This window comes from Tachyglossus aculeatus, chromosome 9 (assembly GCF_015852505.1).
Source record: "Tachyglossus aculeatus isolate mTacAcu1 chromosome 9, mTacAcu1.pri, whole genome shotgun sequence".
NCBI lineage: Eukaryota > Metazoa > Chordata > Mammalia > Monotremata > Tachyglossidae > Tachyglossus > Tachyglossus aculeatus.
Window position 1 is genome coordinate 27,142,593 of NC_052074.1, and position 25,702 is coordinate 27,168,294.

At 41.6% G+C, this 25,702-nt stretch overlaps 1 protein-coding gene across 3 annotated transcripts in view; it reads right to left on the reverse strand.

Moving 5' to 3' along the window:
- Positions 1–25,702, reverse strand: part of SUPT3H (SPT3 homolog, SAGA and STAGA complex component) — a 415,169-nt gene that overhangs the window by 80,527 nt on the left and 308,940 nt on the right. For all 3 annotated transcript variants that reach the window (XM_038750984.1, XM_038750985.1, XM_038750983.1), the window contains one exon: positions 5,546–5,621. In XM_038750984.1, the coding sequence (XP_038606912.1) occupies positions 5,546–5,621 (76 nt within the window). The remainder of the gene's footprint in view (positions 1–5,545; positions 5,622–25,702) is intronic.

A 25,702-nucleotide genomic window follows, 5' to 3' on the forward strand; every position in this document is an offset into this window, starting at 1 on the left:
GCTCCGTCAGTTAGAGGAACTTGAGGCACTTTTCTCTTTGACTGGCATTTGGCTTTATACAAAGAGGCATATTGTGACAGTCCCCTAAAGAATTCATTATGGAGTGTGAGTAAAGAAGACAGTTGAATATGTCCAAGCAGATTCACATGACTTAGAGACTTAAGTAGCAAATGTATTTCTTGTTCTCCTCTTGTCATTGTGTTCAAGCTACTTTTATATTAACGAACTCTGGCTGAATTAAGGAGCAAAAAATTAGAAGGGGAAGGGGGATAAACGGCCGAGAAACGGATAATAAATAGTTGCCCTTGGTATTGCTTCTGATGGGGGAATTCCATCCACGCAGATGTGAAGCTAATAAAGTGGAAGTGTGCACCAAAAAGCCACTTCATATTGTGTACCCAGATGTTTGCTGCATTGATATATTTGCAGAGCCTGTGTTTGTTTTTGAGAAAGCCTTTGGTTGGGTATTGTCATGTTCATGAAGCCTCTGCTATCCTAAATATGGTAAATAACACTGCTTTTTTGCAGGTTTGTTTGTTTATACAATTATGCCAACTTCATTTATTCATTCGACTGTATTTATTGAGCACTTACTGTGTGCAGAGCACTGTTCTAGTGCTTGGGAGAGTACAATGGAACAATAAACAGACACACTGCCTGCCCACAACGAGCTTACAAGAGCACAGTCCAGCTTTGTGGGAAAAAAAAAATGGAAGAGGCATTTTTCTCCTCCAGCAAAGACTTTGCAAAGATTGGGTGGTTAAGAAGCAGGCTCTAGACCAGTGGCAGTGGCTAGATAAAACAAATCCACTACCAGAGGCAGGAACTAGCTTTTCACACAAACAATACGGAAGAGGGTGTCGATCACACGCCAGTCTTTTTGCCACACATACTGACACAGATCATGGAATATCCTCTCGAGAGCAAAGGACCATCCGTGATGCTGAGACTTCAGTACTGAGAACCTGTGTGAAGCAATTGATTGCACTTCTAGTGGTTTGTGCCACACCACTCACATTCTATCATCCTTCATTCAGTTCAATCAGATTTACTGAGTGCTTACTGTGTGCAAAGCACGGTACTAAGTGCTTCATCCTTGCTTGGCATGTTCCCGTGGGGGCACAGAGGGCAACAGTCTTCAAGCTTGTAAGCAGGCAGGGGTTCAACAGGCTGGGAAAGGCACATAGAGGGTTTTTTTTTTTTAGGTGTAGGAACCTAGTGACTGCAGCACAGGGCTGAAATTGTGTCTTAATTCCATCACAGAGCAGGAAGTTGACTTACTACCTGCTGTGGCCCTTTGGGATCCATATTAGAAAGCCTTACTCCCCCACTTCAAAGCCTTACTGAAGGCACATCTCCTTCAAGAAACCTTCCCTAACTAAGCCCTCCTCTCCTCTTCACTCACTCCCTTCTGCACCGCTCTAACTTGATCCTTCATTCATCCTCCCTCCCATCCCACAGCGAATACATATATATCTGTCTATACCTGTAATTTATTTATTTACCTATTTATTATATACATTAATGTCTGTCTCCCCCTCTAGACTGTGGGCTCATTGTGGGCAGGGATGTATCTGTTGTTACACTGCACTCTCCCATGCGCTTAGTACAGTGCTTTGCACACAGTAAGCGCTCAATAAATATGACTGAATAAATGAATGAATGAAAGCTTGTTTTCACGGTTTCTGCTGGACTCCATACGGGGCCCCCTGGATGGTTCTCTTAACACAAACAGACCATATGGCTGGGACTCTCCCAGCAGGCAATCCCTACTTGAATCCAGGACTGCTAGATGTCTCCATTGGTCCCAAAGTAGGGTTGACACATGCATAGAACGACCTCACCATCACTAGAGTCAATTTTTTTAAAAAAAGCAAAAGATACACACATCCACCCAGTGGATTATGTTATTTGAAAATAATGGTAGAATCTCAACCCTCCTTCCTAAACAATAAGCCCCATGCGGGGCAGAGACTGTATCCAACCTAATTCACGTGTATCTATCCCAGTGCTTAGGACAGTGTTTGACACCTAGTAAATGCTTAATAAATGCCACTTAAAAAAAAAACCCTTGTTCCTCACACCCTGCCTGGAACTCTGTTCCCGTTCAAATCCGAGAGCACATCTCTCCCCGTCTTGAAAGCCTTTTCCGTCTCCTCCAAGAAATCTTAGTTGATTAATTTCTAGACTTCCTAATTTAAACCCCACACAGCTGCCACTTCAGCAGTGCCTCCTAAACACTTAAGTACTTTCAACCTCCCATAGCACTTTTGTGTGTTTTATGATGTACTGCTACTTAGTCATTAACTCTTGTACATATGTCATGTATGTACTATATGTCCAGAAAGGCTTTGGGGGAGTTTTGAGTACTCAAGTGCTTAAGGGGTGTGGAAAGGATGTAAGGATTTAAGGTGAAAGGAAGCTTCCTGGAGTAAATGTGATTTCAGAAGGGCTTTGAAGATGGGGAAAACTGTTATTTGTCTGATATAACGGGGAAAGGAGTCCCAGACCAGAGGAAGACATCAGTGTGGACTACAGAGAGAACAAAAGGCAGTAAGTAGGCTAGTCTGAGAAGAACAGAGAATGTGAGCTAGGGTGTAGTGGGAGAGAAGAGTGGGTACGGAAAAAGGGAAAGAGCTGACAGTGGCTTAAACCCAGTCATTTCTTTTTGTTGCAGTGAGGAATGGACAACCATTGGAGGTTTCTGAGGAGTGGAATGAGGGCACTGGGAGTTTCAGAAGGGGGTTAAAGGTCTGAAATAGTTGGTGGGAGCCATGGGCTCGAGGGAGAACTTGAATCGCTGAGTGGAAAAGAGGGCAGAGTTGTAGCATGTAAGGATGACAAGTGGCAAAATCAGTCTGGTACCTGGATTTCTACCAACAGCGGAGCCTGGCACAAGTGCAGGAGCAGACAAAGAGTATTCTGGATTTAAGTCGAGGCTGGGGGTGGTAGTGTGAGACGGATGGAGGGATGTTTAAATGAAAACTAAATTTTATCTTAAATACGTTTTCCATAAATGTCCTTTCAGTATATTGGAAAAAAAGAAACAATATGAGTTACTGATGCATCGATCATTTCAAAGACAAAGCATAGAACATTCTATCAGACCTAGTCCAGCAATTACTGTACTCACATTACATTCATGTCTCTGGAGAATTAACCTTCAGATATCATTTTTTTTCCTTAAAAACACAGTTCAGCAGCTTTCGATGTTATTTTATAAACTGAAGATTTATACTTATGTTGAGGCTTGATTATAATTTTTAGGTTTAAAAATGGCATTATCAAAAACCTCTCATTTGCTGAAATTGCCATAATCCAAAGTACCATTTACTTAATGTTTCACAGATGTATGATGCCAAATTATAACTCATCTTATAAACTATACCGAATTATAAAAAACAAATGCTTCTAAACATGTTTTCTTTCATTTTGCTGACATTTACACAGAAAGCTATTTTGAAAATGTTATTTGTTTGTACTTCATGCTGCATAAATGAAGCACTCACCCCTTCAAATCAATTCTATCATTATTCGGACTCATTAATTGCCCTCCATTTTAAGGCACCATTGTGTATAATCTTTTAGTGGAGTCATATGCTACTTCGTCATGTTTTTAACTGGATCTTTTATTTTCTCGTTCTTGACCTTCAAACTAGAGGCTTAGTCATTACTGAACTGTTGCTGCAGTGCTGTTCTGCTCTGTGATAAAGCCTATTATTGTCATATGCCACAAATGCTTTTAGTTAGTTGATGTTAAGCGCTTGTGAAGTCTTTATTTCTGTTAAAGTAGTATTGTGTGTCAGAATGGGGTGTACTGAAGAGTTTGATAAAATTCGACGGCATCAGGATCTGGGTTTGGAATGAGATTGGTAAATCCTCTGGACTATAACCTCGTTATTAGCAGGGAACATGTCAACCAACTCTGTTATACTGTACTCGCCCAAGTGCTTAGTACAGTGCTCTGCACACAGTAAGTGCTCAATGAATAACTACTGATTGAAAAAGTCCTTTTGAGTGCGCAGGCATACACAAATAAAAAGTATGATGTTACAAGCTGGCTTTAGGTGCTTATAAAAGGGATGATTTTCCCATGACTGCTCTGCTTTGACAAACTGCATATATCATTTGTCGTGCTTTAGAGAACACTTGTTTCGAACGGCAGAGCACAGTGGGGTCACAGACTGTAAGCCCGCTGTGGGCAGGGATTGCCTCTCTTTATAGCTGTAGTGTACTTTCCTAGAGCTTAGTACAGTGCTCTGTACAAGGTAAGCACTCAATGCATACGATTGAATGAATGAATAAATAGGTTTGGCAGGTAAAATGATTGCATAAATTTGGTGCAGTGTTGCCCGTTTGCCCACCTATTAGCTTGCTACAACCACTACCCCATTGGGAACATGCCAAACGACCTTCAAAGCCTTATTAAAATCGTGTCTCCTCCAGGAAGCCTTTTGTGACTACACACTTATCTCCCCATCCTCTTCTCCCTCTCTTCTGCATTGTCTATGCACTTGGGTCCCAGCTCTGCCACTTGTCTGCTATGTCACCTTGGGCGAGTCACTTCACTTCTCTGTGCCTCAGTTCCCTCATCTGTAAAATGGGGATTGAGACTGTGAGCCCCAAGTGGGACAGCGACTGTGTCCAACCCGATGTGCTTGTATCCACCCCAGTGCTTAGAACAGCGCCTGGCACACAGTAAGCGCTTAACAAGTACCACGATTATTAATAATTATTATTAGCCCCCATAGCTTTTGGATACTCGCCCCACCCCTCCATACTAATGTAAATAGTGTTACACTCTGCTGCTTCCCCTGTTCATTTATTCAATCATACCGTACTAAGTACATCCACAGTACCAAGTGCATGGGAGAGTACAACATAACAATAAACAGACACATTTCCTGTCGACAATGAGCTCCTGGAATGTTTTTTAATGCCCGTCTCCTTCACTCGAATGTAAGCTCTTTGAGGGCAGGGGCCATTCATTCAATCGCATTTATTGAGCACTTACTGTGTGCAGAGCACTGTACTAAGCGCTTGGGAAGTACAAGTTGGCAACATATAGCCACGTCAATTGCACACTCCAAAGCTCTCGATGCAGTGCTCTGCACACAGTAGGCATTTATAAATGGCATTAGTTGACTACCTGAGGGTTGACAGGCAGGGAATGAAAGCATACAAGTGGTACTGCTAGTATTATAATGAATGCCTTCGTCCAGATCCTGAGCCAGGCAATATTTGTATCTGAAATGAGGCTCATCTGCTGTTTATAGTGGATGGCTCCATCACCAGCAGAGAACAATATGAGGATTAATCACTGAATACACAAGTAGTATAAAAGCAATATATAAAACCTCGTGACAAGCAAATGATTCACTTTCACATTTTGTGAATTAAGTAAATGCAGCTCTTTAAAAGAAACAGCAAAACACTCACAAAATCAGAATGAGTTCATTTTCCTGCTTCTCCAGATACAGCCATTAACACTTGACATTACTAAAGTACACACAAGAAAATATTAATGAACATAAACAACACTTACAAAAACTTAACTGGCGACTTTCACAGAATTCTGCATACTGAGCGGAGTCCATCGTTCGAGTTTGCCTTTCTGCTCTCTGAAAGATTAAAGGTAATTCATATAGTTAGTGCCCAAAATGTTTTAAAAAGTACTAAAGCAAGGCGTCATCCTTGGAGATATCAATTTTCTAGGATTTCCTTAATGTCAACCTTAATGCATTTTTCACTTTGTAGCTCCAATTCCTCAAATGGAAAAAAGGGCAGAACAGTCTAATTCATACGACTGATGGTTAATTTTCTTTTCCAAACTGAAGGTTTAAAAGTTCACAGACAATCTTTTGGAAATCCAATGGTACCAAATTTAAGAATTTGGAACTTACATAAGACTATCACAGGGAACTCTTTTTTTCTATAAAACTACGATATTAAGTACTTTGGCTTCAATCATCTAAATAATTAAGGCCTCAGATAAAATTAGTATGAATTACTGTTGCTAAAGGAGAAGAGAAAGCAAAACTCTTCAAAGCTAGTGATTTTCCTGATGCCATTTTGCTTTATTCATATCTTTTTTTTAGGAAGGTAAGGTAAACAGCTGGATAAACAAATATTACTTAATACATAGTTACATGTTCTGTATCTCCTAATTTTTTAAAGGGAGGCAGCCAAACGAATCCATATATTTCCTCTGAGCAAGAATGCAGTCAGAGCTAGCAAGATCATATTTTAAACCAGGAAGAAAACCAAGGAAAAAATAAGCACCACAGTGCCTTTAATCAAAGTTCATATAGGAGTCTGAGTCTGGTAGAGCTTGGGTTTCTTTAATCAGTTGTATTTATTGAGCGCTTGCTGTGTGCTGAGCACTGTACTAAGCCCTTGAGTACATTATACGAGAGTTGGTAGACACATTCCCTGACCACAACGAGCTTACAGTCTAGAGGAGGTTTCTTGAGCCAGATGAGCGGATGGCTTGCTGTGGCATAACCTACAATGATAACCATCCTTCACCTAGAGTTTGCTTTGTTTCATTTTTGTGGCAATAGTTAAGTGCTTACTATGTGCCAGGCACTGTGCTAAGTGCTGGGGTGGATACAAGCTAATTCTGTTGGGCACTGTCAGCCCTATCGCGAGCCCTATGAAGGACATGGATTGTGTCCGACCTGAAGAACTAGTATCTTAGAACAGCACTTAGAACAGTGCTTTGACACATAATAAGCACTTAGCAAATACCAAAAAATACAAATAAACACCAGCAAGACACATGGAAAGCAGGGATACAATGAAGGTGGACAGTGTCAGTCAACCAATCTTATTTACTGTGCACTTGCTGTGTGCAGAGCACTGTACTGAGTGGGGGAGTATAATAAAGCAATATAACAGACACGTTTCCTGCCCACAACAAGCTTACAGTGTAGAGGAGAAACAGTCAATCATATTTAGTGAGCACTGTGTGCAGAGCACTGTACCAAGAGCTTGGGAGAGTAATAATAACAATAATAATGATGGCATTTATTAGGCGCTTACTATGTGCAAAGCACTGGGGAAGTTACAAGGTGATCAGGTTGTTCCACGGGGGCTCACAGTCTTAATCCCCATTTTACAGATGAGGGAACTGAGGCCCAGAGAAGTGAAGTGACTTGCCCAAAGTCACCCAGCTGACAAGTGGCGGAGCCGGGATTTGAACCCATGACCTCTGACTCCAAAGCCCGGGCTCTTTCCATTGAGTCACGCTGAGTACAATATAATACCATAATAGACAGGTTCCCTGCCCGCAACCAACTTATACTCTACAGCTATTAATATAAAGAAAATTACAGATATGTACAGGAAGTGCTGTGGGACTGGGAGAGAGGATGAATAAAAGGAGAAAATCAGGGTGACGTAGAAGGGAGTGAGAGGAAAAGCTCCCCTCCTCCTCAAGCGGGTTAGGGTGGGCTGGAATCTGGTGTTTTGAAATGACCTTGTCTCACACTTTCACTGAACAAACCTCGGTCTTATCGGATCAGCCAGATATTTCCAGGCCCTGCCCGCATCTGATATGGGTCAAGTTTTCTTTTCACCTCTGATGTACGGCACTGTATGTGGTCAGAATCTATTCTTCAATCAGTCAGTGGTATGGACTGAGCGCTTACTAAGTGCAGAGCACTGCACTAAGTGGTAGAGTAAAATGCAAGTTGGCAGACACATTCCCTGCCCACGAATTTACAGCTTGGAGGGGGATGTCATACGTTGATATAAACACAAAATTTATAATGTATAATTTAAATATATAATTCTTGGGTTAGAGCTTCCAAAACTCATGTTCTGGGTGGAAATCTAGAATATTGCAGATGAGACACTTGGAAAAGCTGAAATTCTGGAACTATTCCAGGCTGTCCAGCATGTAAACCTAACCCTACTTGTGAGGGCAGACATACTATAATTACTGCTATTTTAAAAAGTATACTTGTCAATGCACCATCCATAATAACTCCAAAGTACCAACAGCCTTGGTAATATGGTTCATATGCCCATAGGACAAGCCTGGTGTCATTTTACTCATCCTCTTAAAAAAAAAAAACTATTTCTGGCTAGTAACATGCATAAATAAGGTCGCAGACCTTTTTAAAGGAAAGCGTACTGTATTTTTCACTGGTAACGGAATATAATCAACATACCACAAATACCTGTATGAAGGTCTAGGAGCTAAGATTTTTCATGTTCTAATCCCTGCTCTGCTACTACTGATTCATTGTGTGAGGCACTGAGCAAGTCCCTTGATTCAGCATTTCAGTTTTCTGCAAAACAGGGACAATAATGCATAATTGCCTAACGCACTGGGGTGTTGGGAGGATTGTTTAGTTGAAATGCATAAAGCCCCTTGAAAATGAAATGTTCTATCTGCTTTGATGCTCTTCAAACTTGGGTATTAGTCATCTTAAAAAAAGTGGAGTGAATCTGGAATGCCTCTTCATTCTTTCTCTTCCCACTTCCCCAGGTGCAACTTATGCTTCCTTTGACTACATGCTTAAGACAAAGCAACAAGTGCGTTCAAATGTCCTGTGAAAGATGTTCTGTTTTGTGTCAGAAGCAGTGGGTGGTGGGGAGGGATGTTGGAAGTTGCAGACACAAGGCCTGGAACTTCCGTGCTATTGGGGATCCAGGTTTCCCCGCTGTCTTATACCCTCTCCTCTCCATCCAAAGAGCTACTACCTCTCACTCACATTCATTCAATCATATTTATTGAGCGCTTACTGTGTGCACAGCACTGTACTAAGCGCTTGGGAAGTACAAGTTGGCAACATATAGAGACAGTCCCTACCCAACAGTGGGCTCACAGTCTAGAAGGGGGAGACAGAGAACAAAACATATTAACAAAATAAAATAAAGAGAATAAATATGTACAAATAAAATAAAATAAAATAAAATAAAGGAATTATGCTCCCTGACTGCAAAGGCTTATTAAAGGCACATCTCCTCCAAGAGGCCTTCCTTGACTAAGCCCTCTTTTCCTTTTCTTCAACTCCCTTCTGCATCAGCCTGACTTGCTCCCTTTATTTATCCCCCCTCTCAGCCCCACAGCACTTATGTACATGTCTGTAATTTATTTACATTAATGTCCGTCTCCCCCTCCAGACTGTAACCTCGTTGTAAGCAGGGACTGTGTCTCTTATAATGCACTCTCCCAAGCGCTTAGTGCAGTGCTCTGCACATAGAGAGTACCCAATAAATACGATCAACTGATTATTAATCAATTGTATTTATTGAGCGCTTACTGTGTGCAGAGCACTGTACTAAGCACTTGGGAAGTACAAGTTGGCAACATATAGAGACAGTCCCTACCCAGCAGTGGGCTCACAACTCTGATCCAAGCCCTTATCACATCCTTTTTGACTTTGGCATCTTCCTCCTCGCTGACCTCCCTTACCTCCCGACTCACTCTACTCCAGTCCATACTTCACTCTGCTGCTCAGATCATTTTTCTTAAAACAGAAAATAAAGTTCAGTCCACATCTCTCCACTCCTCACTGGTTGCCCAGATACAGCTGTATCAAACATTCCTTACTATTGGCTTTAAAATACTCAGGCAGCTCGACTCCTCCTCCCTTACCTCACTGATTTCCTACTATGGCCCAGCCTGAACATATCGTTCCGCTGATGCCAAACTACTCAGTGAATCTCAATCTTACCTATGTCAGCATTGACCCCTTGTCCGCATCCTCCCTCTGTCTGGGAACTCCTTCCACCTCCATATATGACAGACCACCAGACTCCCCACCTTCAAAGCCTTATTCAAATCATATGTCTTACAGACTATGTCAGTTAGGGTGTTGTGTTGTACTCTCCAAGCGCTCAGTATAGTGCTCTGTACACAGTAAGCACTCGATAAAAAATACAATTGATTGATTAATCTCTTCCAAGGGGCCTTCCCCAACCTCTAAGCCCTAATTTGCCCCACTCCTTCTCCCTTCTGTGTCACCTATGTGCTTGGCTCTGTTACCCTTTAAGTACTTGATTTTCACCCTCAGCCGCTTATTATTTATGCACATATCTATAATTTTAATGTCTGTCATCTCCTCTAAAATGTAAGCTCCTTTTGGGCAGGGAACATGTCAACCCACTCTACTGTACTCTTCCAAGACCTTAGGTAGTTCAGTGCTCTGCCCACAATAAGTGCTCAATAAATACCATTGATTAATTGATTGATTGGGTCAGCCACTTCCTTCTTTCACTGCTGTTGCGATCTTCTAGACTGTGAGCCTGTTGTGGGCAGGGATTGTCTCTCTCTGTTGCTGAACTGTACTTTCCAAGCCCTTTGTACAGTGCTCTGCACACAATCAATCATATTTATAGAGTGCTTACTGTGTGCAGAGCACTGTACTAAGGGCAGGAAGCACTCAATACATATGGATTAAATGAATGAAGCAACAACTCTGTGTGTAAGGGTGAGGAGGCTCACATTCCCTCCCATCATTATCAACATCATCATCACGATCAATAGCATACACCTACTATATGTAGAGCAGAACACTAGGAGCTGTGGAATATGCAACTGAAGTAGAAGACGTGGTCCCTAAATTCAATGAGTATATGGAATCCTATGTGAGGAAGAGTTAGGCAGTTGGTTTGGGAGAATCAAAGAAGGTGGTACTTGACAGGCTGAAGTAATTCCCTGCCAATCTTACCAATATCCTGCATCTTTCTCCAGCACTTAGTTTGATGTGCTGGACACATTATAAAGACTTAATGAATGTCATTACATCTTCAACTACTAAGGTTCATTCAAGGGCCTTAACAAACACTGTAAAAGTTCAATAAATATCCTGCTTTTCATATAAGCTTCCAAAGCCCTTTCTCCCTACAAAGATGTTTCTCTGGAAAAGTGATCATTAGTATTTTCTATGAGATGCTAATAGCCTTTATAGATATAATTAATCTCCTTAAGTCAACCAATCAGGGATATTTATTGGGCACCTGAGTACAAAGTACTATATTCAGCACTTGAGAAGGAAAACAGAAGCAAAGCAGATGCAGCCTGCCCCAGAGAGATAACAATATAATGCGGGAGACATGCTGGCAAAAGATATTCACCAACAGAGCAGGAGGAAAAAACAAGGATATAACAGGAAGTAGTACCTTTATAACTGGCTGAAAAACAAAATAGTAGAATATATGAAGTATGCACATTTACAAAAATGACAAGGAAAAAAAAAATCTGTGTTTTAGGGTAATTGTTGGTCCTTATAACATTCTTGAGTGGGAATGGGTCAGATAATAGCTTAAAAACAAGAAGGTTACAAGGGCAGCAAGACAAATCATCGGTAATTCAAGGGGTCAAGGACAAACCAGCAACCTGATTCACAATGAGTAGCTGACTAAATAACAGTTGATCACACCAAAGATCTGGAAGCAGTGTGGGCTAGTGCAAAGAGTATGGGCCTAGGGGTCAAAGGACCTGGGTTCTAATCCCAGCTCCGCCACTTGCCAGCTGTGTCACTTTGGGTAAGTCATTTCACTTCTGTGGGTCTCAGTTTCCTCATCTGTAAAACAGGGATTAAATCCTACTCCCTACTACTAAAACTGGTAGCCCCATATGGGACAGGGACTGCATCCAACCTGATTATTTTTTTTCTACCCCACAACTTAGTACAGTGCTTGGCACATACTAAGTGCTAAGATACCATAATGATAATTATCATGATCTGCATCCCTTATTCTTCACCGAAGCCCTAACCCTAAGCAGTTCTAAATGGGCTGTTCTGAGCTCCTTGGAGAGTAGGCAGCTGGAGTATGTCTGATGAGGACTAATTCAAATACTCTGATTTAGAAAATCTGAAGGTCATCACTCACACAAGTGTAGCGCCTCCCAGGGCTAAGTTCTGCTTTGTTATGTTGAACAACAGAGAAGACATGAGGTCTTTCACTGGCTACCTATCAGCAGCTCCTATCAATCCATCAATCAGTATTTACTGAGCACTTACTTTTGTGCAAAACATTGTGCTAAGTCCTTGAGAGAGTACAATGCAGTTAGTAGAGATGATTCCTTCCCCCAAAGAGCACACGGTCCAACAGATTGTAACACCATCATCTTTCTGCAGATGATTTCCAAATTGACATCTGCCAGCCCTAAATCTTTCTCCTTCTCTGTAGCCTAATATTTCCTCTTGCCTTCAGGACATCGCTACTTGGATGTCCCATCGACACCTCACACATAACATGTCCAAAACAGGACTCCTATTCCACCGAAACTCTGTCCTCCCCTTGACTTTCCCATCAGTGCAGACAGTACCACCATCCTCCCTGTCTCACAGGCCTGTAGCCTTGACTCAGCTCTCTCTTTCAACACACATATCCAATCTGTCACCAAATCTTCTCAGCTGTTCCTTCGGAACATCGCTAAAATCTGGCCTTCCCTCTCCATCCAAACTGCTACCATGTTGATCCAAGCATTTATCCTATCCTGCCTTGATTACTGCATCAGCCTCCTTGCTGACTTCCCGCTTTTGCCCACTCCTGTCCATACCTCAACTCTGCTATCTGGATCATTTTACAAAAAATAAAACAAAACAAAAAACTCATTCCATGTTTACCCACTTCTTAAGAATCTCAGTGGTTGCCCATCCACCTCTGCATCAAACAGAAACTCCTTTCCATTGGCTTTAAAGCACTCTATCACCCTCTTACCTCGCGCTTCACTGATTTTCTACACATTGACTTTGTTCCTCTAACACCAACCTACTCATTGCACTTCAATCTCATCTATTTTGCCACTGACCCCTCATATGCATATTCTGCTCCTGGCATGGAACACCCTCCCCCTTCATATCCCACAAAACATCTTTCTCCCAACCTTCAAAGCTGTATTAAAATCACATCTCTTCCAAGAGGCCTTCCCCAGCTAAGCCTTCCTTTCCCCAATTCCCCCTCCCTTCTGTTTCACCTTTTCACGTGGATATGTACTCTATTCACTCCACCCTCAGTTCCACAGAATTCATGTACATATCCATAATTTATTTCTTTTCACATCTGTCTCCGCCGCTGGACAGAAAGCTCGCTGTAGGTAGGGACCATGTGTACAACTTAATTATACTGAACAGGTGCTTTGAACAGTTCTGTGCACAAAGTGCTCAGTAAATATGATTGATTGACTGAATATTGGGCAAAATACGTAAAGGGTATAATGTAGATGTGTCTGAATCCCACTTCATCTTTTCTGCCTTGATGTTGGTTTGGATGGGAACAGGTCCCAATGCTCTTATCATGCTTAGTCTTGATTCCCTTTATCAAAGTCTTCTCCCAAGCCCTCTTGCCCCTGCAATTTGTGGGGTTTATCCTAGGTTTTCTTATTTGTTTGTTTTTTAAGTGAGAATGAGAACAAAATCTGGCTCTAATCATTATGAAGTTTAGAATGATGAATTTGATTGATAATTTGATTATATGACCTTCTATCTCATTCCTCCAAAAATGATTTTGCCCTCATTATTGTGGGGGAAGCCCGAATGACAGAATTTATGCCCTTTGTTAACTGGTCCAAGACAAGGAGTTAGAAGATGCCTGATCAGCTTGAAAGAGTGCCAGAGACTTTGAACAGACTGTAAGCAACGTGTTTCATGTCACTCCTATCATCAGTCAAACAGTAAATAAGCCTGGCTTATATCTCCTGGATTGGCTCTCATTCCACATTTTTTCCTAACTGGAGCTATAATTCCAACCTCCAAGTACTATACCTTGGTGGTCCTTCACACCATTCTGAGAAATGTCTGGAAATAAACAAAAGGGAAGAAGAGAAGTGTGGTGAAGTAATGGGATTTGACGAAGATAACTCAGGAGCAGGAAGTGGGCTAGAGAGTCAGTGGGACTACTTACAGACTGAGGGGTAAAGGGGCACTTAAGGATGGAAAGGAGCTAGCCGAGAAGCTTAATCGATTACTTTGCTCACCGAGGAAGATGTTAATATGATTCCTAGTAGTTTTTTTCCCCCCCTCACAGATAGGACAGTAAAGCTGAATCACAATATCGTGACCACACAGGATGTTTTAGACCATATTCATTCAAACAAATCATCAGGACCAGATGCCACTCAGCCAGACATTCTAAAGGAAAGCAGAGGGGAAGTTGCAAACTCTAGGCAAGAGTGTGAAATCTATTTATTCAAATGGACATTACACCTAAGGACTGGAGGATTTCCCCGATAAACCCAGCCATTGAAAAATAGTTCTAGAGGTGATCCTTGGAATTACTGATTGGTGAGCCACATGTCTAGTAGCATTTATAATTAAGTTTAAGGCCAATGAACACTTAAAGGAGCACAATTTGTGGTGGGTAGAGACAGCATGGTCACTGGAAGGGAAAAACCTTGGCTCATCTCTTGAAATTCTTTAGCAGAGAATGTGTCTGTTGTACTGTTGTTATACTCTCCCAAGCGCTTAGTCCAGTGCTCTGCACACAGTCAGCACTCAAATACAATCTTCCCCTCTAACAACCCATCAATCAATAGCATTTATCAAGAGTTTACTGTATGCAGAGCATTATGCTTAGTGCTTGGGAAAGTACACTATAATAGAGTTGGAAGATATGGTCCCTGCCCATAAAGATCTTATAATCTACATGGGGGAGAAAGCCTGAAAGCCTGTTGTTGGGTAGGGAATCTCTCTATTTGTTGCTGAATTGCACTTTCCAAGCACTTAGTACAGTGCTCTGCATGCAGTAAGTGCTCAAAAAATATGATTCAATGAATAGGTGAATGAATGAAGACATTTATATAAATTGCAGGTAGGGGAAACATCAGACTGGAAGCTCGTTGTAGGCAGGGAATGTGTCTTTTAGACAGTGGGTTTTTAGACTGTGAGCCCACTGTTGGGTAGGGACTGTCTCTATATGTTGCCAACTTGTACTTCCCAAGTGCTTAGTACAGTGCTCTGCACACAGTAAGCGCTCAATAAATACGATTGATGATGATGTCTACCAACTCTGTTATATTGTACTCTCCTAATCACTTAGTACAGTGCTCCGAACACAGTAAGCACTCAATAAATACAACTGATTGATAGTGGAATATAAGGCTATTTATATGTGCTGTGGGACTGTGGTGACAGATTAACTGCCTTTTAAAACTGTTTACGTGCTTACGAAGTCTTTCTAAAAGTTCCACACTAAAGGCTTTAAAAACACCCGAGAAGTCATGGCAGTAGGAGAATGCTTTCTCATGGATAGAAAACTGGACATAGCTCATTGTTAGGCAAGGAACAGGTACACAACTCTGTTGTAGTACTATACTGTAGTACAGTAAGGCATATGGAATTCCACAAAACAGGAAGTTGTTCAGCGCGAAAATGTCAGTAGGTTCAAGGATGAGGTCAAATCACAAGTTACTAGAAAACAGTTAGAGGGGAAAGTTTAGGGACCTGGGTTGATACACATCAAACCATGAGGATGGACTTCAAGGAAGGCAAGGATCATACAGTTCCTGCAAAAGCACCCGGCTGCCACTGTTGGAGATATAATATTGGACTGAATGGAATATTGCTCTGACCTGATAATAACATTTGCTATATCTTTATATTAAACTCCTATAATAAAACTTGGTTTACCTTGAGGTTCCTGGATCCCCTCCCAACTATTCCAAACTGAGTAGCTTGCATCTACCTCAGCATTTAGTACAGTGCCTGACACACAGTAAGGACTTTAATATCACTAAAAAAATTAGAATTTACCCATGCATTTTACTTAAGGTCTTGCTTCAGAGATTTTTACTTCATTCCACAATGAAATGTGCTAATACAAATTTTATTGACTGATAACTGAATTTATGCATAATGCTGCTTCAGCTAATGACAAATATTATTGTCTAAAAGCATCTATACAATAATCATTATTATTTCCAATGGGCATTTTTTTACTCAAATGAAATGACCATGAGCCACCCATAAAGGATTTGAAGATACCACTTTACAATGACCAATCACTGCCTTTATATGTTTTGTGAAAAAACCCTACTACATTATTTGAGTACATATATCCCATATTATATATAAACACAAACTGTTCAGCCCAAGGAGCTTCAGTGAGTTAAAAGGAGGTACATGTACAGTGTGGTCTAATGGAAAGAGCAAGGGCCTGGGAATCAGAGGACCTGGGTTCTAATCCCAGCTCTACCACCTGCCTGCTGTGTGACCTTGCAAAAAATCACAACTTTTGTGTCTCAGTTTCCTCATTTGTAAAATGGGGATTCAATACCTGTTTTCCTTCCTATTCAGACTACAAATCCCATGTGGGAAGGGACTGTGCCCAGATGATTATCTTGTAAACTACCTCACAGTTAAGTATAGTGCTTGGCATTTGGTAAGCACCTAACAAATACCATTTAAATGGGTTTTTTTAGATATATACTGCTTGACCTCAGATTTCCATGTGGCATAATATTTAGAAAATACAAAAGACCCAGAAATGTACAAAGAGAAAAAAACAGGTCAAACATTATGACTGCCTATTTTCCACTACAGAGAACGCGAAAACAATCCTCAGACACAGAACAGTGCCCTTTTGGAAAGCTTCAAGGTTTTAAAAAGCAATTTTAGCAGTATGAGGTAGATCCCACGGGACAATGGCTTTCCATGTTCTCTATTCTGTAGCACTGACATAACTCTATTGTTTATCTTTTGTTTAATGTTTGTTCTTCCCACTTCTTGGCTCCCTCAGGGATCAACAACTGGGTCCTTAGGTTTTCACGAAGAACATGAAAAGACAAGGCCATATTAAGACGAACTGCTTGGGGATTAGGGAATAAAATGTGATTTTCCTAACCAATACAATATAGAAAGCCTCACATGCAAGCATAATCTTTAAAAACAAATCCGCTAAGCATTTTCCAAATCTCAGCATTATGAAACCCATCAGAAAGTCAAGCCGCTCCAATCTCTTTACCAAGAAGTGATAGGTTCCCCTGCTGTCACAAAAGAACAAGGGCCCATTTTTCAACTGCCATTCAAAAGTTATTTTCTGGAACCTGTCCAAATGGAAATACGGAATATAATATTCATAGATTCACTAGCTACTGTGAATTCCTCTGTGTTCAGTGCTACATATTAAAATCAAAACTTGTCAATGATAACTCCCTTTGGTCTGGTATTATCTATTCGGGGGCAGGGTCGGGGAAGAAATCACTTTAACAATGCCTTTTTTAAAAAAAAAAATCAAAAACCTTTTATACCAGACATTCTAAATGATGGAGCTTTGCTGTTCAATTTAAAGGCTCTATTCGCTTTCCCTTCAGCACGCTGGAGGATTACAGGAGATATGTGCTGGCACAATAAATGCATTTTCAGTCTTCCTTAAACCTATAGCATTTTTATCTTTCCTCACTACTAAGGAATTTCAAAGCATGGCTTTCAAATGAAGATGAAACCTGCCTCTCAGGATTAAAAAAAAAAGAAGTGCTATTCTGACTTCATTTTAAAACATTCACACTTGAACCATAAAACTCTTTTTGTATAAAGATGGCAGAAAGCCAAGTTAACTTACTAATTAGTGTTAGAAGGAAACCTGTGTGCTGAATACCTACTAACTTGAAACATTTGCAAAACACATGTTAGTCACTAGTTGCCAATGTTTGGCCACAAAGTACCTAAGCTACACCCTGGAGTAATTTGTTCTCACTAACTCTGTCCTCTAGATGTATGTTTGCTGTGCATAAGAAATGTGTTTACCGACTCTGTTGTATTGTACTCTCCCAAGCACTTAGTACAGTGCCCTGCACACAGGAAGCACTCAAATATCACTGATTGTATTATACTCTCCCAAGAGCTTAGTGCAGTCCTCTGCACACGATAACTACTCATATACCCCATAATAATTCTATTTATTTATATTGATAATAATAATAATAAAACTATTGATGCCTGTCTACTTTCAATCAATCGTATTTATTGAGCGCTTACTGTGTGCAGAGCACTGTACTTGTTTTGTTTTGTTGTCTGTCTCCCCCTTCTAGACTGTGAGCCCGTTGTTGGGTAGGGACTGTCTCTGTATGTTGTCAATTTGTACTTCCCAAGCGCTTAGTACAGTGCTCTGCACACAGTAAGCACTCAGTAAATACGAAATGGATGAATTTACTGAGTGCATGTTGTAAGCAGAGTACCATACTAAGAGTTTGGGATAGCACAGTAGAGTCGGTAGGCACAATCCCTGCCCTTGAGGAGTTTATAATCTGTCAGTGGCTACTGAGGTTTTTGTGAGATGGAGACGTGTAGAAGTGATATTTATTAAATGCCCTCGGGTACAGTGCTTGGGAAAGGACATCAGAAACAGGTGACATGTTCTGTGCCCACAAGGATCATACAATGAAATGGCAGGGACAGTCAAAAAACCCCCACAACTAGAATAACCAATATTAGTAATGGATTGTATCACTGAATAAGCATGTTCTAAGGATGTCTGTGAATAAATACATACATGCTAGACATGGCTGGTGGGTTGGTATGACCTGGTAATGCTTCTAAAAGATGACGTGTGTAGCGGGGTTACGTACGAGCTGAATGGGGGAAGGCTGTAAACTGGGATACTGACAAAGAGGCTGATTCAAGAACTGAGTTGTTAAGGATTTCTGGTTAAGTTGTTTCACAGCCCTTAATGTAGGATGTAAATCTACATATGTAGCTTCATTATGATTTTTTATCAGTATTTTGTAGAACTTGTAAATGTGCTTTTAAATAAGCAAACTAATAACTTGAAAAGTGATGAGGGTAGAAAGCTGATCTTCCTTTACTTTTCTATTGTAATTTACTTATTTATATTAATGTCTGTCTCCCCCCTCTAGACTGTGACCTCATTGTGGGCAGGGAATGTGTCTGTTCTTGTACTGTACTTCCCCAAGTGCTTTGCACACAGTAAGCACTCAATAAATATGACAACGAATGAATGATTGAAGATGCTATTAATATTTTCCATAGTTTGCATTAGTTTTTTTTTTCCATCAAAAACTCTACATACCTGATCAACATGGGGAAGCCCTTTTAGTCTTCTGAATAACAGTTCTTGAAATTAGTCAGTAATCAGTGGTTTCTGACTGCTTGCTGTGAGTTCAGCACTGTACTAGGCATTTGGGAGAGTACAATAATAATAATAATAATAATGGTGGTATTTGTTAAGTGCTTATTATGTGCAAAGCACTGTTCTAAGCACTGGGGGGATACAAGGGGATCAGGTTGTTCCATGTGGGGCTCACAGACTTACTCCCCATTCTACAGATGAGGGAACTGAGGTTCAGGGAAGTGAAGTGACTTGCCCAAAGTCACACAGCTGACAAGTGGTGGAGCCAGGATTTGAACCCATGACCTCTGACTCCAAAGCCCGGGCTCTTTCCACTGAGCCACAGTACTTCTCTGTATTGAACAGCTCACAAATACTGAACAGCTCACATATAATCAATCATTGGTACTTATTCACCTGCTATGTGCTTAGCACTGTACCAACTACTTGGGAGAGTGCAGTACAACAGAGTTAGCAGACACGTTCCCTGCCCACAAGGATCTTACAGCCTAGTGGGGGAGACACATACTGAAGCAATTTACAGATAGGGGAAATGAGAGAGTATAAGGAATGCTCTGGGCATGTTACTCCCCTCCTCAAAAATCTCCAGTGGTTGCCTGTCAACCTACGCATCAAGCAAAAACTCCTCACTCTCAGCTTCAAAGCTGTCCATCACCTTGCCCCCTCCTACCTCACCTCCCTTCTCTCCTTCTCCAGCCCAGCCCGCACCCTCCGCTCCTCTGCCGCTAACCTCCTCACTGTGCCTCGTTCTCTCCTATCCCGCCATCGACCCCCGGCCCACGTCCTCCCCCTGGCCTGGAATGCCTTCCCTCCGCACAACTGCCAAGCTAGCTCTCTTCCTCCCTTTAAAGCCCTACTAAGAGCTCACCTCCTCCAGGAGGCCTTCCCAGACTGAGCCTCCTTTTTCCTCTCCTCCTCCCCACCCCCCCCGCCCTACCTCCTTCCCCTCCCCACAGCACTTGTATATATTTGTACAGATCTATTTTACTTGTACTATTCTATTTATTTTGTTAATGATGTGCATATAGCTATAATTCTATTTGTTCTGATGATTTTGACACCTGTCTGCATATTTTGTTTTGTTGTCTGTCTCCCCCTTCTAGACTGTGAGCCCGTTGTTGGGTAGGGACTGTCTCTGGATGTTGCCGACTTGTACTTCCCAAACGCTTAGTACAGTGCTCTGCACACAGTAAGCGCTCAATAAATACAATTGAATGAATGAAGAAGTGCTATGGAGCTGGGATGAATATCAAGATCTTAAGGGATATAGATCCAAGTTTATAGGCAACACAGGTCTCATTATGTCTCTCCTCTTTGTCTTTGCTAATTTTATGGTCTGTGTCCCAGGAGTTGCAGAAAACAGAAAGTTACTTTCTGCCTCTTCAGACTCCTGCCCTTTGGTTAGAAATATTGTTGCTACTGGCTCTTCTATTGAAACAGCTGAGGGAACTTGCGGGGAGATATCCTGAATGACAGCTGGCATCTGTTTCATCTAAAGATTTCTATCTAGAATTGTCTATGATTTTTTTTCAAGCTGTTCCTTATTTGCAAAATGCTTTGAATGTGAAAGGTTTTCCATGTAATGAGTGCTAAATATTATTAGTACAGAATTCATGCTAATCAAGATGGCTTCTGTATTCACAAAATGATTTGTATTTGAAACATTCGTAACCAAAGATAATAAGCAACAAGGCCTAGTGAGTAGAACAGGAGCCATAGGAGTCAGAAGGACCTAGGCTCTGATCCCGGCTCTACCACTTGTCTTCTGTGTGACCTAGGGCAAGTCACTTCACTTCTCTGAGCCTCAGTTACCTCATCTGTAAATGGGGATTAAGACTGTGAGCCCCACGTGGGGCATGAATGGACTATGTCCAACCTGATTAGCTTGTATCTTTCCCAGTGCTTAACACAGTGCCTGGCTCATAGTAAGTACTTAAATTTCATAAAAAAACCCCAAAATATTAATGTAAATCAAGTTTTGTAAAAAAAAAAAGTAGAGATGATGATGATTTCAAAAATACAAGCTTAATATAAAGCATACATGCTCAAAAAATAAGGAGAAGATCAATTTATGTTAGAATATTGTGGCTCAATCACTTTATGAGCCAGTGGAAGTCAAACAATTCTGGGCAGATTTACTATGGTAAAACAACCTTTGCAACTGGTTACCATTTGAATTCATATTAAGATAAAAAAAAAAAATCTTACATTAAGTTTGTCCCTAAAGGCGATGTTCCTAATCATTGAAAAAATCCCATTTCTTTTATCATAATTGCGTTGAGTTGCTTTCATGAGTCACGAGTGACCATATTCATCATTAGAAATCTGCCACACAGGCAGATCTAGCGAGAGTCAGAGTTGACAACAAAACTGCGAATAAAATGAATTTTTGATCTTGTGAAGGGTTAGTTACTAGGAAAGTGAAACAGAAGGCAGTTCGCCAGACTTTTAGCCAATTGTAATCTACATGAAAATACTACTAGAAAGCCAAAACAACTTCTTTGCCAAAATAGAAAGGACGGCTCTCAACACAGCTACAGATGAAAAGGGGAATTGTCTATTCATTAGGGAAAAACTCGCTCAACACTTTTTCAACCCTGAAGCAAAGTAAAATGTGGGTAATTGATTTCGTTACAGTAATGATCACTAGACTCATTTAAGAATCTTGAGGCCGAAGTCCTATTAATGAGGAAATCAGGGCACTTTCAGAAATGACAGGGCAGACCCGGGGAAGATGGCACCAGGAGGGGAGGAGAAAATTTGTTTTTTATATTATTTGTTCAGTGCTTACTATGTGCCAGGCACTGTACTAAGCAGTGGGGGAGACACAAGTCAGTCAGGTTGGACACAGTCCCTGTCCCACATAGGGCTCATAGAGGAAGGGGAAGCAGTGTGGTTCAGTGGAAAGAGCATGGGCTTTGGAGTCAGAGGTCAGGGGTTCAAATTCCGGCTCCGCCAATTGTCAGCTGTGTGACTTTGGGCAAGTCACTTAACTTCTCTGTGCCTCAGTTAACTCATCTGTAAAACGGGGATTGAGACTGTGAGCCCCCCGTGGGACAACCTGATCACCTTGTAACCACCCCAGCACTTAGAACAGTGCTTTGCACATAGTAAGTGCTTAATAAATGCCATTATTATTATAATTATTATAGACTTAATTCCAATTTACAGATGAAGTAACTGAGGCCCAGAGAAGTGAAGTGACTCTCCCAAGGTGACACAGCAGAGAAGCAGCAGAGCTGGGATTAGAACCCAGGTCATTCTAACTCCCAGGCCCGTGCTCTATCCACTAAACCACGTTGCTGCTCCGTAGCCAGCCATTAGAAACAGAAGCTCTGAAGTGTTGAACTCGCCGCAGCTAGACTACTGGTCATGTTAATGACCCCTGTCCAGCTGGGGCCACATCACTTTTCTTTCTGCCCTCCACTCTGCATCCTCCAGACCGTCACCCATGCCACCCTGAAATGGACTGTTCAGGGCTGGGCACCCCTTACAATAGGGATAATGCAGTCTATGCATGCTTCCAATCACTAACCCTGGAAAAAAAAAAATCCTTGTTCTAGGCAAAAATCCCAGCAGGGAGACAAGGCTGACATACCGCCTCCACAATAATGATGATACCAAACACTATGTGCCAAGACCTGGGGTAGATACAAGATAATCAGGTCGGACCAAGAACCTGATCCACATGGGGTTCACGCTCTTCTTCCCTCTCCTCCCCACCCCTGAGACGACCCTGAATCAACCTCGCCCCATCTCTTCCAATGGGAAGCCCGGGCCCCTTAAGCAGTCGGCAAACTGGATTTTCCAGAGTTTCTGTAGCCCAGGAGAGTGGTAGGGCTGGGGCAGCCGGAACAAGGGAGAAGTGGTGATTCAAGCCTATAACTGATCCCCGCTGGCATGGAGACAGCTCCATGGAGCCCCAATCCTCAGGTGTTGGGCCACCTGAGAAGCAGCATGGCCTACTGGAGAGAGCACCTGGGAGTCTCAAGGACCTGGATTCTAATCCCCACTCCTCCTCCACTTATCTGCCATGTGACCTTACGCAAGTCCCTTCACTTCTCTGGGGCCTCAGTGTCCTCAACAGTAAAATGGGAATACCTGGTCTCCCTCCTATTTAGATTGTGAGCCCCATGGGGGTCAGGGACTGGGTCCTCCCTAATTAACTTGTACCTTGCTTAGTACTAGAATGGTGTTTGACACAGAGTAAGTGCTTAAATACCAGGGAGAAAAAAAATCTCAGTCACAAAGGAAACAAATCACTTTAGTTTTTCAAAATTCTAAGCCAGTTATTTTTAGGCCTAGCACACACACCCTTTGAAAAGGCTAAAGATGCTGAAGAACTGAATATGCACCACATGAATAATTACTTTTGGAACCACACTCTTGGAAAAGATGCATTTGATCTTCTGATGAAGTAACATACCAAGGCAGGCAGGCAGTTTTAAGATGTGCCATCGACTTGATTATCTCCTACCCTTAATAGCAGGCTTCTGAGGGACTACATTCTGAACAGCTGGGTGCCTCTGGACCCACATTTTATCCTACGTAATTCCACAGGAATTTAAGCTTCCTTCTTATTATGAAGAAGAAAGGCTTCAGAGGAAGAAAAGCCAAAATGTAAAGTAGTAAATCATGAAAAGTGGCATGCAGGGAAAATTTGGATAAAGATTTGCATCACTTACACTCCAGAGATAACCCCATATGGATCTTCTGACTTTCTGTTTGATGTTGTTCTTGGTTAGAAAGATTATGTTAGGTGCCTAAGTAGGTATAAGGAAGCAGAACCATGGCTAAACTCTTTGAGAACACTTGTGAAGCAGATGGAAATATAGGAAATATAAATGAAATAAAAGCCAATGCACCCAATTACCTGGTAATATTCTAATTTTTTTTTTAATGGTATCTGTTATGTGCTTACTCTTTGTCAAGCACTGTACTAAGTACTGAGGTAGATACAATTTTATCAGGTTACTCAGTCCCTGTGCCTCATGAGGCTCACAGTGTAAATGCGAGAGAAAAGGATTTAATCCCCATTTTGCAGACGAGGTAACGAGCACAGAGAAGTTAAGTAACTTGGCCAGGGTAACCTAGCAAGCAATTAGCACTACACTGATTAGAACCCAAATCCTTTGACTTCCATGCCTGTGCTCTTTCCACTAGGGTATGCTGCTTCTCAATTTATACAGATAATCTATATAATACTTCCCATTTCTAGTACATTATTTGAATTGTCTTAAGATGAATCTCAAATCAAATGCTTTTTGATTTTAGTCTGAGCACATAAGTGATGAAAAGTACAGAAAATAGTTCCTGTACTTACGGGACTACTGTTTTAGGGGCGTTTCAGTATGGACCACGTACCAAAACACATTATGCAATCAAACAATCAATAGAGTTTCTGAGTGCTTACTGCAAAGCATGCACTAACGCCTGTGAGAGTGCAAAAGAAAAGAAAATCCCTGTTTCCGAGGAGCTTACGATCTAACAAGCTTATCATGGTCAGATTATATCTATATCTATCTATATAAATATATATACATTCAATCATATTTATTGAGCACTTACTGTCTGCAAAGCACTGTGTTAAGCGCTTGGGAGAGTACCATATAACAACAGACACATTCCTGCCCACAACGAGCTTATGGGCTAGACAACACATGTACATTGAATACAAAAGTGCTGAGATGAAAAGATGATCTGACCCAAGCAGAAAGAAAATTAATCAGGGAAAAAGCCTCCTGAAGGAAGGGGTGGATTTCAGAAGGGCTTTAAAGATGGGGAAAGATAATAATAATGATGGCATTTATTAAGCGCTTACTATGTGCAAAGCACTGTTCTAAGCGCTGGGGAGGTTACAAGGTGATCAGGTTGTCCCTCGTGGGGCTCACATATTTAATCCCCATTTTCCAGATGAGGTAACTGAGGCACAGAGAAGTTAAGTGACTTGCCCAAAGTCACACAGCTGACAATTGGCGGAGCCGGGATTTGGACCCATGACCTCTGACTCCAAAGCCCGTGCTCTTTCCTACTGAGCCACGCTGCTTCTCTAAAAGATGTGAAAGATGTGGTCTGGCAGCTTGCGGGGGAGTTCTACACAGGAGGAAAGGTACGAATATCAGTCAATCGTATTTATTGAGTGCTTACTGTGTGCAGAGCACTCTACTAAGCGCTCGGGGGAGTACAATAGAACAAACACATTCCCTGTCCATAATAAGCTTATAGCTTAAAGGACTGTAACCAGGCCTTGGAGGTGGGAAGACCAAGAATCTCTGTGAAATTCTTTCTGAAAAAGCGAGTTTGGAAGGGATAGAGCACATGAGCTGGGGAGTAGTAGAAGGGAGTACCCATAGCAGAGAAGCAGTACAGCCTAGTGCTTACAGCCCGGGCCTGGGACGCAGAAGGTCCTGGGTTCTGACCCCAGCTCTCCCTCATCTGCTGTGTGACCTTGGGCAAGTCACTTAGATTCCCTGTCCCTCATTTCCCTCATCTGTTAAGACTGTGAGCCCCATGTGGGACAGGGACTGTATCCAACCCAATTATCTTGTATCTACCACATGCTTAGGACAGTGTGTGGCACAAGGTAAGTGCTTAACAAATGTCATAATTATTACTGGTATTATTATGGCCTAGTGGAAAGCACACAGGCCTGCGA